Here is a 12512-nt window from a genome sequence, read left to right as displayed (position 1 = left end):
CTCTCAAGCACCACCAGCTGGTCGTTTTCAGAAGAGCACCAGGCATTATGTCAGCTGGCTAAAAACGCTCTGGTGGACACACGTTAATTTATTCATTATGAGAAATTACTCATATATTTACGAATGTTTCATGAATGAGGCCCATTATTTCGGAATGTTCTCTGAATGCTCAAAACATCCAGTTTTTTAAATGTTTTATAATTTTTTCTTGGTTATGGGAATGTAAAGGAAACATTCCACTTCATCATTTAACATTATGGGAATGTTACCTTTGAATTTTCTCTGAACGTTCTGAACTCTGAAAGTAGTAACATTTAAAGACGGTTAGATGGACATCCAACTAAAACGTTTCAAGAAAAAACATTCTATGAAGAGAACACATTTGGAGAACATTATTAAAGACCAGATAACTTTGATAACGTTTGATAGAACGTTTGATCATAACTTGGAGAGAACCTTGCCAAAAAGTTGAGAACATTCCCTGTTAGCTGGGTCCCTAGGTAAAGCGTTCCATATTATTTACTTATGAGGCTTCGTTTCAATTAGTATCCTGCCCTAGAAGGAACTACAGTAGCTATGGAGGAAGTAGACAGCAAGGTAGCTCACAAGGCTTTGGAACAGAGTTTGTGTAGTGCATTGATTCAGAGGCACTCACCAAAGCATGACCTTGGATCTTGTTCTGATACCTGCACTCCTGGTTGCGGATTTCAGGTGGCTTCTCTTGTGCAACCCTCGGTATCTTGTCTTTTTAAAGCTCTGCCCACAGATGTTGCACCCAGCTGGTCGTTTTCAGAAGAGCATCAGGCATTATGTCAGCTGGCTAAAAACGCTCTGGTGGACACACGTTAATTTATTCATTATGAGAAATTACTCATATATTTACGAATGTTTCATGAATGAGGCCCATTATTTCGGAATGTTCTCTGAATGCTCAAAACATCCAGTTTTTTAAATGTTTTATAATTTTTTCTTGGTTATGGGAATGTAAAGGAAACATTCCACTTCATCATTTAACATTATGGGAATGTTACCTTTGAATTTTCTCTGAACGTTCTGAACTCTGAAAGTAGTAACATTTAAAGACGGTTAGATGGACATCCAACTAAAACGTTTCAGGAAAAACCGGTCTATGAAGAGAACACATTTTGAGAACATTATTAAAGACCAGATAACTTTGATAACGTTTGATCGAACGTTTGTTCATAACCTGGGGAGAACCTTGCCAAAAAGTTCTGAGAACGTTCCCTGTTAGCTGGGTCCCTAGGTAAAGAATCAAATTTACATATAGAAGTTTTAAAGGTACAGTAGCATAAATGCGATCTATTTATTAAAGGGGACATGAACTGAGAAATCAAAATTCCTTTGATCGTTTGATATATAAGAGGTCATTGTGCTATAAAACATTCTGTAAGTCTAAAAACAGCTTATATTGAAGCCAATCTGCCAAAACGACAGGTTGTGGAATGAACAACTCTATGAACAAGCAGAATTGCAATCACCAATCATCAATTGTGCTTTATTGCCATATGTCAATGAAGAATACTCTTTAGGAGAAAATGAAAAGTAGAAATGCAGTGCTGTACTAACCATCAGGTTCAGGCATTCGAGTGAAACAATAAATTTCCTTGTGTTTGATCAAATTGGGAAGGCCTCGGAAGAGACTGCGGCAGAGTTTACATTCAAAGATTGTGTCCACCTCTTTGAGGAGAATGTGTTTCAGCTGTGCAGTTCCTGCAAGTAAGCGCAAGAGGGCAGTGATTAGACTTATTGGGATTCTGTGTTGGCTCAGTCGATGCTTGTGACGATTGGGGTTAGATTCTCCACATAGTTTCCATTTCATTCTAACTGTTCAGTCTACTACAATCATAAAGAGAGGAAACAGAGCTTAGGTAACACATTGTGAACAGACACAGCACCTGTGCGGAAACATTCAATGATCTGCTGGATGCCAGATTTGGAGGTTAGCAGCGGTGTTTGTAGCAGAGGAGGATCTCCAGGTTCTGTGGAATAGACTGCAATAGAAAAACAGTGTATTCTTACAGTAGATCCATGAATTATTTACAACATGCACACTAGACGTTTGAAATGTTCAGAACAGTTTTAAACCAATAGATTTGCTGCTGTAAACAGAGAAAAGGCATAAAGCATCATTCTAAACTCCAGTATATTCTAAATGCACATAGAGAAGGTTTTTCCTTTGCATCACAGAAAACTCATCCAATTAATCATGCACCTCAGTTATAATGCTGCTTATCTCTCCTATTAACACCTATGACAGTCCGTCAAGGTGAATCTCTTTGAATAATCCTCTCCAGACAAACTCATTATACATAAATTATGATCTGAAGTTTAGTTTGCTGCTGTGCTCCTGCCAGTATGTTTTGGATGGCAGATCTCGCCGATACGAGTCATATCCATTCAGAGGTTCAGCTTGTGCTTTCTAAATGAGTTTTTATTAAAGTTTGCATTATTGATGGCCGCTGCCTGCGACTGTCTAGATGAGTATTTGCGAAAACGTCTGGCTCTGAAATAAAAGCTTTGATTTAATACACATCTCCATTTTTCCACTGGATAAATGGGATAATATCTCTTCTGTTTGGGTTATGTATGCCAATATTTCAAGGTGGTGATTAATGAAGCTCTAGTTTGTGGAGACTATTACAGAAAGGGCTTTTATTAGTGGAGTTTGCAATAGCAAATATCACTAGTATTATTATTGCTCATACTCAAGGTTAAGGATCTGAACCAACACTATAGCATCATGCCGGTGAGTTTGCACAAGCAAAACCTGTTATATTTTCTTAGAAATCTAGAGATGTTAAAGAACCGATGATCTAAAACGACTATAAAAGAGCATTTTCCATCACCAGAGTTACGTGGGAACAGATACGCAGTGGGAGACAATAACTCTTCACTACTTGAAGAGGTGAAAAATCAATCGTGTGTGAAGATACGGGGCATGAACACAGCTGTGGATAAAGCGACCAAATCAGTCGGAGATTGACGGGGATGTTGGGGAATTTATGGCTGGACCAGCCCAGAGCCCAGCGGTGTGTTTACAGCGGCCCTCAGAGACTCGCCTTATATTGGAGGTGTTTTATGACTGTGTGAGGGAATTTCCTACAGGAACGGCCGGAAATTTGCCAATGTCAGGACGGCTAGGTGAGGAGGTGGCAGTCAACACACACCTACACACACTCAGAATAAATCTAGGGCTCTGCGGTTGAACACCGCTGACTGATGTTTGTGCTATAAACGGTTGGTGTGATGATCTATGCGTCAGTTTCCACTAAACAGTTCTGTCTGTACACAAGAGCCAAGTGTCAGATGAGAGATTTTTTTTTCTGGTAAATAAAACTTGATTTACTCACTAGCTTGCAGATAGTAATAGATAAAAGTGTTAAAAATATTTAAATTATTTGGTGATTTCGTGGTAAGTTTATCAGAAATAATATATATTTAAAAGTTGATCAACTTGAACTAAAAAAAAAAATGTTACCTTGGCAAATAATTGAAATAAATATGTTTAAGTACTAAAATGACTAAAACCAAAGCTGGAATAAAAATAGATTAAAGCTATATAGTTATATGAATAAAACTAATAAAAATGACAAAAGCATATAAGAAAAACGACCAAGCTAAAATTAAAAGGAAAAATGAAAATGTACAAATAAAAGCTAGTTTAAAATACTAAAAATAGTTTTTAAAAACCTACTAAAAAAATCACATAAAAATTACTAAAACTGAAATGAAAACTGAAACTATAAAACCAAAGTTAATTAAAAATATTTAAAAAAACTAAAAAATGACTAAAACAAACTAAAATAAAATGAAAACTTAAAATATAAAATATAAATCAAAATATAAAGAAAATTTAAAAAACAATAAAAAGCTAATTATAAAAAAAAACCTAACAAACAAAAATGTCCTTGACAAAAATGTCAAAAGCACTTGAAAATTAAGATAAAAGTGTTAAAAATATTTAAATTATTTGGTGATTTCGTGGTAAGTTTATCAGAAATAATATATATTTAAAAGTTGATCAACTTGAACTAAAAAAAAAAATGTTACCTTGGCAAATAATTGAAATAAATATGTTTAAGTACTAAAATGACTAAAACCAAAGCTGGAATAAAAATAGATTAAAGCTATATAGTTATATGAATAAAACTAATAAAAATGACAAAAGCATATAAGAAAAACGACCAAGCTAAAATTAAAAGGAAAAATGAAAATGTACAAATAAAAGCTAGTTTAAAATACTAAAAATAGTTTTTAAAAACCTACTAAAAATTACACACAAATTACTAAAATGAACTTAACTGAAATTATAAAAACAAAAGCTAATTCAAAATATAAAAAAAGACTAAAACCTAGTCTAAAATTAAAATTAGAAATAAAAAAATCTGAATTCAGAATATGTTCAAAATTTTAAGTCTAATAAAAATGACAAAATCACATAAAAATTACTAAAACTAAAATGAAAACTGAAACTATAAAACCAAAGTTAATTCAAAATATAAAAAAAAAACGAAAAAATGACTAAAACTAAAATAAAATGAAAACTTAAAATATAAAATCCAAATCAAAATATAAAGAAAATTTAAAAAACAATAAAAAGCTAATTATAAAAAAACCTACAAACAAAAATGTCCTTGACAAAAATGTCAAAAGCACTTGAAAATTACTAAAATAAAACTGCAAATGTAAAAATAAAAGCTTATTAAAATATTTATAAACACTATAATAGTATATAAATAATACTAAAATAACACTGCTGAGATCATACCAGGGAAATCAGCTAAACTGGAAATATGAAAGGAAAAATATGCAAATGGAATAGGAAAAAAGGGGAAAACAAGTTTATATTTCTTTCGTTATAATATAGAAAAGGTTTACTAATTTATTTTAGTTTTGTATGCTCAAAATTAATGTTGGAATTGAAAGGAACACTCTTTCTTCAAAGCATATAAGAGATTTAAATTCATTTCAACCATTAGTAAAAACAAAGCATAAAAACATAAGGTGAACAGGAAGTGACCCTGCTACATCCTATCACTTTCACACAGACCTCAAGCCCCTCCCCTGAACCAACCCCTCATCACAGGGGGCGTGGCCTCTTGACCTCCCAGTATAATGGGGCAAAGGGCAGCTCAATCAATGCTTCCGTCACAATCCACACAAACACTTTCAGTTCAGCATCATACTACAATTATAAACATGATAGAAATCTTTATAAAGGACAAACTAATTTATAAGGAGCTGATCATTACTTGATAAAAAGCCTTTGACAATTGCACTTTGCTTGATTCAGTAACCTGAAGTGTAAGTTACCACCAATTCACACTAGTTTATGTATGCGTGTGTAAATTTATCTTCCTTTACAGGAATAGGCTGAGGGGGAGGGGCATGACCTCTCCACTGCAAGGGTCACAGACTCTAGTGACCCCTACTGAGTGAGGGAGAATAGCAGGCCATGGAGGAATTTGCTGTAATCCTCTAATAGGGAAGGATCAGAGCCGATGGGCTGCTTTTAAAATGCATTTACTCTTGTTCGGATTATATCCATTCATGTGGACCGGTCAGAATGGATCCCAATGGTCAAGAAGCGTGTAGTATGTATTACATGTAGTACTCATTTAAGATTCAACAAACAGGCAGAAAGCGGAAGTTTACCTAGCGTCTTGCTCGCATGGTCAGGCCCGGGCACAGCGGCCTCACCTGTGATCTCATCCGTCTGACAAGACTTCTCATTGGCTGGGGTTTCCGCCATCTCTGAACCACCTCAAATGTGTCTCTGTGGAGAAAGAGAGAACAGCAGAGCAATAAACAGCAATGCCAAACCCTAAACGGTACTGCAGAGAGCTTTTATAGCATGATATATTGACAAAATTTTTTATGGTACTATAATTATTAAATTACTAAACTGAATTTATAAATGTATAATATGTCTGATTATTAAATGTAGTTATTGTTTATCAGTCTAGATGCAGTGTCAGACATAATGTCTTTAAATTAGGCTTTTTTCCCCCATATTTTCCAGAATGTGTTTTTTTTTTTTTTTTATATCTAAAACATGCTGCCACTTTTACTCCAAAGCAACTTACATAATGCAATTAACATCAAAACACAAAAAAGTGTACAAAGCAAGTTTATTTGTATGGTGCATTTAAATAATATAAATTTGTATAAATTTGTATCATTTATGTTTGTTATAAACATTTTTTTTTCAATTCTGAATACCATTAAATTTAAAGAATTGTTGTGGAGTGACAGGAAAATAAAATACATGTTTATAGTTTTAATCATGTTTGCAATAATGTTTCTAAACATTTCATTTTTATTTGCTGGTATTTGACTTTTTTTCTGAATGTAATAATGAAATGCGACTGGTCTCCAGAAGAGGGCGTCACGTATACGTCTCTCTGCATTGCATACTTACACTAATAAACAGCCGGTATAAGCAACATAACTGAGAAGGAGAGAACCGGTGTTTAGCCGTACATATGGGAAGCCAAATGCACTGAAAATGGGACGAAGCAGCGCAATGTTACAGAGCTCGCGCCGCGCTGACCTGTCATCGGCGCGGATCAATTGACCGAGCCGCGCGACCGCGCTACGAACGGCGCGAACTAATCTCACAGGCTGATCAGTTAAAAATACTTAAATGTACGCACACAAATACGGTTAAAACGCTAAGCACTAGGGTGGGTGTGTAACACACTGCCAACACACAATTATGTCCAAAAATGCATTGCATAGGAGCCCTTTAACTACGACTTTTGTCTCAATAAACTACTAATTTGCTGCTCATTGATAGTTAGTAAGGTAGTTAAGTTTAGTGGAAAATTTAATTTTTGGGGTGTGTCTAAAAAAGAGCTGTTTTGGAGTGCATCGCTTTAAATGCAAATGAGCTGCATATTCCAGCCCCGTCTCCAGAAGAGGGCGTCACGTATACGTCTCTCTGCATTGCATACCTACACTAATAAACAGCCGGTAGAAGCAACATAACTGAGAACGAGAGAACCGGTGTTTAGCCGTACATATGGGAAGCCAAATGCACTGAAAATGGGACGACTCAGCAGCTCAGATGTTGGGAGAAAATTAAGACTCTTATGTTCAGACTTACACCCAAACACAGAGCATCGGGATTGCTTACGAGACATTGTTGACGTTACAGCTGCTCGAGCGCGGAGAAAATGAAGGACAGCGTAACTGCTGAGGGCGGAAACTATAGCAATGCAGAGCTGTCAATCAACCGGCCCCGCCCCGCCCCGCCACACTGCATGAGAATCAAAACGGCAGGCCTAGTGAGACTGACTTGGTTTAATGGGGATTAAAAAATAAGGAGTGGGTGGACTTTTATCATTGTAGGGTGGTTGTGTTCACACACTGCCAACACACATTTATGTCCAAACGTGTAAAAGTGGATTTTGCATAATAGGTGCCCTTTAACAGTGCAATTTTGACCCAGTGCGACTTATTTTCAGAAAAATATGATGCATGTAATTTTGTACATTTTGAAATGCAGTTACTGTAGATTTTGATTGTATCTGTCAGTTTGTTTGTCCATTATAACTTTGCTTTTAATGCACTGAAAATGCATCTGCTATATGTGTCGGTCTCTTTCTCTCCATCCTTGCATATTTTACAACACTTCCTTTGCCCTTGAATAAAAACATATTGGTTGTACCTGGTCCTACTTCAGATGTCTTTCACCCAGTAAATGTTGTGCCTGTAAAAGACCCTACACACTCAATACTCACACTAAAGCACACATGTAAAGAGAGCCATCAAACACCACTCACTGACACAATGCTATTCAAATGCAGCAACAACTGACACTGTAATGCAATAAGATGTGTGCTTTTTCATGGCTAGCAGCTTTCAAAATCCTTAGACAACTGGACTGATAAACTGCTGGCCTAATTAAACCAACTACATGCAATATATTTTGTTTTTCTTTGGAAAAGCTCTGGTCAACATCAACCTTTACTGAATGGAAAAGAGCAGCATGAACTCTCTGCTAAACATCTGCTTTCGTGATCTACATAAGAAACAAAGAACAAATGTCACAGGTTTGAAATGACATGAGAGTGAGTAAATTATGACAAAATTCATTTTTGGGTGAACTATCCCTTTAAAAAACAACAACATAAGCTCTCAGTCTTGACAATCACTGAAGGTTTCTACATGACAAGCCCATTGAAAAGTTAATAGAAGATCAGTCTGTCTATATCTATCTATCTCTTGCTCCCTCTCTACATATTCCAAAATGCATGCCATTTTTTGTTTTGTTTTTACTTACAACCCAACCCTAAATATGTGAAACATGTGTTCACTTCTTGTTGACAACAGCCTCTAAATACGATGTATGCTTTATGCTTTATCATAGAGAACAGGTGATGGGTCGCCTCACATTTGAACTGTCTTTTCCAAACAGTGATTCTCATGTGGTGTCATTGCTTACTTTCTAGAGACAAGAATGTAATAAGACATTAAATATTGGGAAGAATCAATGATAAAATGTTAATCCTCTGTCACTGAAAAACAACGATAAACCATTAATCTGAATACTTTGGTGTGTTTATGGTGGTTGTGGTCGTATAAACAATCAGAAGTGCTGACAACTCAAATAGCCTACACTTCATGAGCCTCAAGAGTCTGAACTGAAATTATCATCATAATCAAGAGCTCTGAACATCCCAACAACATCTATCAACCTACAAAAAATGCTTTTTGTGTAAACACTATCAAGAGTATTTCGCACTTGGATGATTCAGTTATGGAAACTTTTCTGTCCCCTTGGGTGATTTAAAATAAAAAAATTTTTTATATTATAATAACTTTTAACGGAAATCAAGACTTTGTAAAAGAGCATAATAGGACCCCTTTAAATGACTTTTCCTCATTAATAAGAGTTTGAAACATGAAACTTGACAGATTTTCTCTATTTCGGGCCACATATCAACTGTATAAATGATTTACAACATTGTACTTCAGACTTGTACCAAGAATAAAACATCTATGTTTTCATTTTGATTTCAACTAAATTTGTAATTTTCTATAACAAAGATCATACCAAATTAGTATTTTATTGAACAACTGATTTTTACTTTAAAAAAGTTATTTTTATAACATAAAAAATCATTGGTCCTTGTAATTGATCTTTAAAATTTATTTATTTATTTACTTACTCCTACTGTCTTTCATTTAATATTTTTGAAACAGATGCCAATTTTCTTGTTTCTAGTTTTTTTTTTTTCTTAATCTATTATGATATGTGTTGTGTAAACAACTGCTTTGTTTATAAAAATAGTTTTGTTATAAAACCTCTATAAAAAGTCTGTTTTGTCAATACAATTAGTTAAAAACCTCACTGGCAGCTAACTTATCAAGTCCAAATTGATAGATTTGCAAAACACATTTTGACATTTTAATATAATATCATACGAGTTACATGATTATGGCATCACAAAAAGCACATTATGAGTCATTACATCACTTTGTCTGCATATTTACTAACTTGAACGTAAACATAAAATCTCCTGAAACCATACATACTCCCACAACTCATGAGTGTAAATTACTAAAAGTTGTTCTTCATTACTGTACTTAAGTATTTACTCTGCAGTCTCACATTTAAATGACAACACTTGAGGACACATTGCTGAAGATCTTAAGTGAACACAGCTGACAATCAGTCTATAAACAACTGTATTCAAATGCCAAACACCTATAATATCAGCTGCTGGTGGTTTCATGTTGCTTTCATTTACCAATTTCGGTTTGTCCTACAACTCTACATGGTAATGACATTGAGAAATTGTGACTAAACAAGCTACTTTACAAAGCAGTAAACTTACTTCTAAAACATGTAATTTCACGTGGAAACTTTTTATTACCTCCACTCAAGCATGTTCTCGCTCGATACTCGGACCTTTGATTGATTAAAATGTTGTCACGGTGTCCAAACCTTCACTTGAGCCTGATTTCGCAGTATTTTTTCCACCTCATCCACAAACGCGTTTGAAACTACTAAAGTTAACGCGAAAGGACTAGACAAGGAAGAACCACTCACAACGCGTTTTAAAACCACAAAGGGCGATGATGACGCATAAGGAAAAGCATAAAAGACGTCATGAAACACGCAAAACAAACTTTACAACTCGTCGACACCCAAACCAAACCGAACCTGCGTGAGTTACGAACAGCTGCGCTTCGCTCGTCGTTGCGCGCTGCGCTGGAGAGCCTTGCGCCATTGCGCGCACTCTCCTGCCTCACACATGATGAAAATGACCACAAAACACAACCAATGTACTTAACAACAGTCATCTGCACCTAAAAAGCCATCTAAAGCCTGTCTAATGGTGCGCGGAATCGAAACCGAGCCGTCTCTTCACCATCCTCAGACTGAACAACAAAACCATGACGCCATTTTCTGCAAAACAACCGCGTCCTGGGAGGAAACGCGACGCTTTTGAGTGTTTAAAACGCGTGTAAACCGCTTCGCCAAAGGTTGTGAGGCTTAAACGAAGCTTCTGGTTGTTCTTACCGATATAATCCGCGGATTCCCGGAAGATACTTCGACTTTTACTTTAAGAGCTTTTGGAAGATGCGTGACGCCTCCACCACATGCACGTGTCCTACTGAGCAAACACTGGAGATCTATCAGGGTGCCGTGACCTAGTGCTCCGAGATCCGAGCCGGTCTGAGTGCTTACGCGTTCGAGTCGATTCGCGAACTGTCGCCAAAGAAGACATTTAACCTTAGGTCGACCCAGGGGACTAAAATCTACGTTTACAGTAAATAGCTTTGACTATCATGCAAATGCCAATGCAAATACATTTACTTAAAATGTAAAAGTTTCTAAAAAAGGACATTTATAGTTAAATATTTATGCGCGCATGCTATTTTATGAACTCAAAAAAGTTTTTAAATTAAAAAAATTACAATTTTATTAAATTTGTAATTCTAACGATTATAATAGTTAATTCCTATACATTTTAAAGTTAATTAAAATATAATTTAGGCTCATTAAAATACATAGTATAGTGTTTATGTAAATACATTTAAAGAAATGTATTTCTTCCATTAATATGTAGAAACTATTTCAATAAGATGATATGATCTAAACGTATTAATCAGTATCGATATAATAACAATATATTATTACCTACTATATAATCAATATATAGGCCTACCTACAATAAATCACTGACTATCACGCAAATGCCAGTGCAAATAAATTTACTTTAGGCTAAATTAGTTTGAAAAAAAAAAAGTACATTTCTGTGATTATTATTATTATTTGCACACGCGGGGGTCATATTATATTACATTTTTTAAATGTAACTATAAATTATTTCAGTACGATTATATGACTGCTATAACATATTAGCTCATTAATTACATAGGTGCTGTAGTAATGTTTATAATATTAATACTAGGATGTTATTTAATGAAACGAACTTCTTACAGATAAAACCGATATCAGTGACCAATATTTAGATGTACGGATCAGAAATCGTAAAATAATATAATGTAAAAATATAAAATAATTATAAGCTATGTAAACTTTTCCTGACCTGACCTCAGGTGCCGGCTAGTTGCGTTGCTAGGATACCGCCACCCGAGATTCGCGCGCGAAAATTCATTTATATGAGCACGTGCACGCAGGCTGCAAAACATAGATAGATAGATAGATAGATAGATAGATCTTCTGTAAGAATAAACACTAAATAAATAAGCACTTGACTTCGCACAGACACTTGAATGCAAATCAAGAACACAAGCAAGCAGGTAAGAAAAATGTATTTCTGTAACAGCTGAAATGCAAATATCATCAAACCTGAAAATACACATCTATATCATTGAGAACACATGGGCCAACAGGACACAAAAACTGTATAAAGGACACAGGAGCTTGTCTTAGGAATGAGAGAAATGCCTATTAACACCTCTTATGTCAGATTTAGAGATTCTGTACGAAGAGTCCAGGTATAAAAATAAGGCCTTCGAAATCTTTACAATTGTTATGGCTGGGTCACGTCGAAGCACTGAAGGTGTGGCTATAATACATCTACAACATAAGCATCTGTAAGGAAAAGTGGACAGGTGATGTGGTTGGGAATAAGCTCATTAACAGGGCTGCTTGTGCAGTGCTGTGACAAACCATCTAGTTAGCAATGACATTCACTTATAATGGCAAAGTAGTAGTATGCACACATGCAACAATACATATCAGTAGACGAACTGAACAGAATGGAGAACATTACAGAATTAATTCATATTGCTTCAGGCATTTTCCTTGACGTGGAAGCAAGCCGTGTGTCTTTCACAGAAAACTCTGCGTGTGATTTTGAGTTTAATGTGTAACCGAAAATGTAGCTTACAATATACAAATATTCAAATGAAATCAATGACGATTGGAATCTCACGCCATTCTTTATGAAATCAGCCATTAAACTACTGAAAAAAGTTATAATAAAAAAAAACATGAATGAACAAAA

General features: G+C 35.2%; 1 protein-coding gene and 1 long non-coding RNA gene across 2 annotated transcripts in view; both read right to left on the bottom strand.

Moving 5' to 3' along the window:
- Window positions 1-733, bottom strand: part of LOC107705335 (uncharacterized) — a 5371-nt gene extending 4638 nt beyond the window's left edge. Inside the window, exon 1 of the long non-coding RNA XR_001636061.1 lies at window positions 656-733. This is a non-coding gene — a long non-coding RNA (uncharacterized LOC107705335). The remainder of the gene's footprint in view (window positions 1-655) is intronic.
- An 849-nt stretch (window positions 734-1582) lies between these two features.
- LOC107705332 (zinc finger protein 800-like) overlaps window positions 1583-12512 on the bottom strand; it is a 15292-nt gene continuing 4362 nt past the window's right edge. The window contains exons 2-4 of the mRNA XM_016508585.1: window positions 5677-5797; window positions 1917-2012; window positions 1583-1731 (exon numbers count right to left, since the gene is read on the bottom strand). Coding sequence (XP_016364071.1) covers window positions 1583-1731; window positions 1917-2012; window positions 5677-5773 — 342 coding nt within the window. The 5' untranslated portion in view covers window positions 5774-5797. The remainder of the gene's footprint in view (window positions 1732-1916; window positions 2013-5676; window positions 5798-12512) is intronic.

The sequence above is a fragment of the Sinocyclocheilus rhinocerous genome, unplaced genomic scaffold (genome assembly GCF_001515625.1).
Source record: "Sinocyclocheilus rhinocerous isolate Xijiao unplaced genomic scaffold, SAMN03320098_v1.1 scaffold1526, whole genome shotgun sequence".
Taxonomy (NCBI): Eukaryota; Metazoa; Chordata; class Actinopteri; order Cypriniformes; family Cyprinidae; genus Sinocyclocheilus; species Sinocyclocheilus rhinocerous.
Note: the sequence above shows the minus strand (reverse complement) of the source record. Positions and strands in the feature narration are given on the sequence as shown.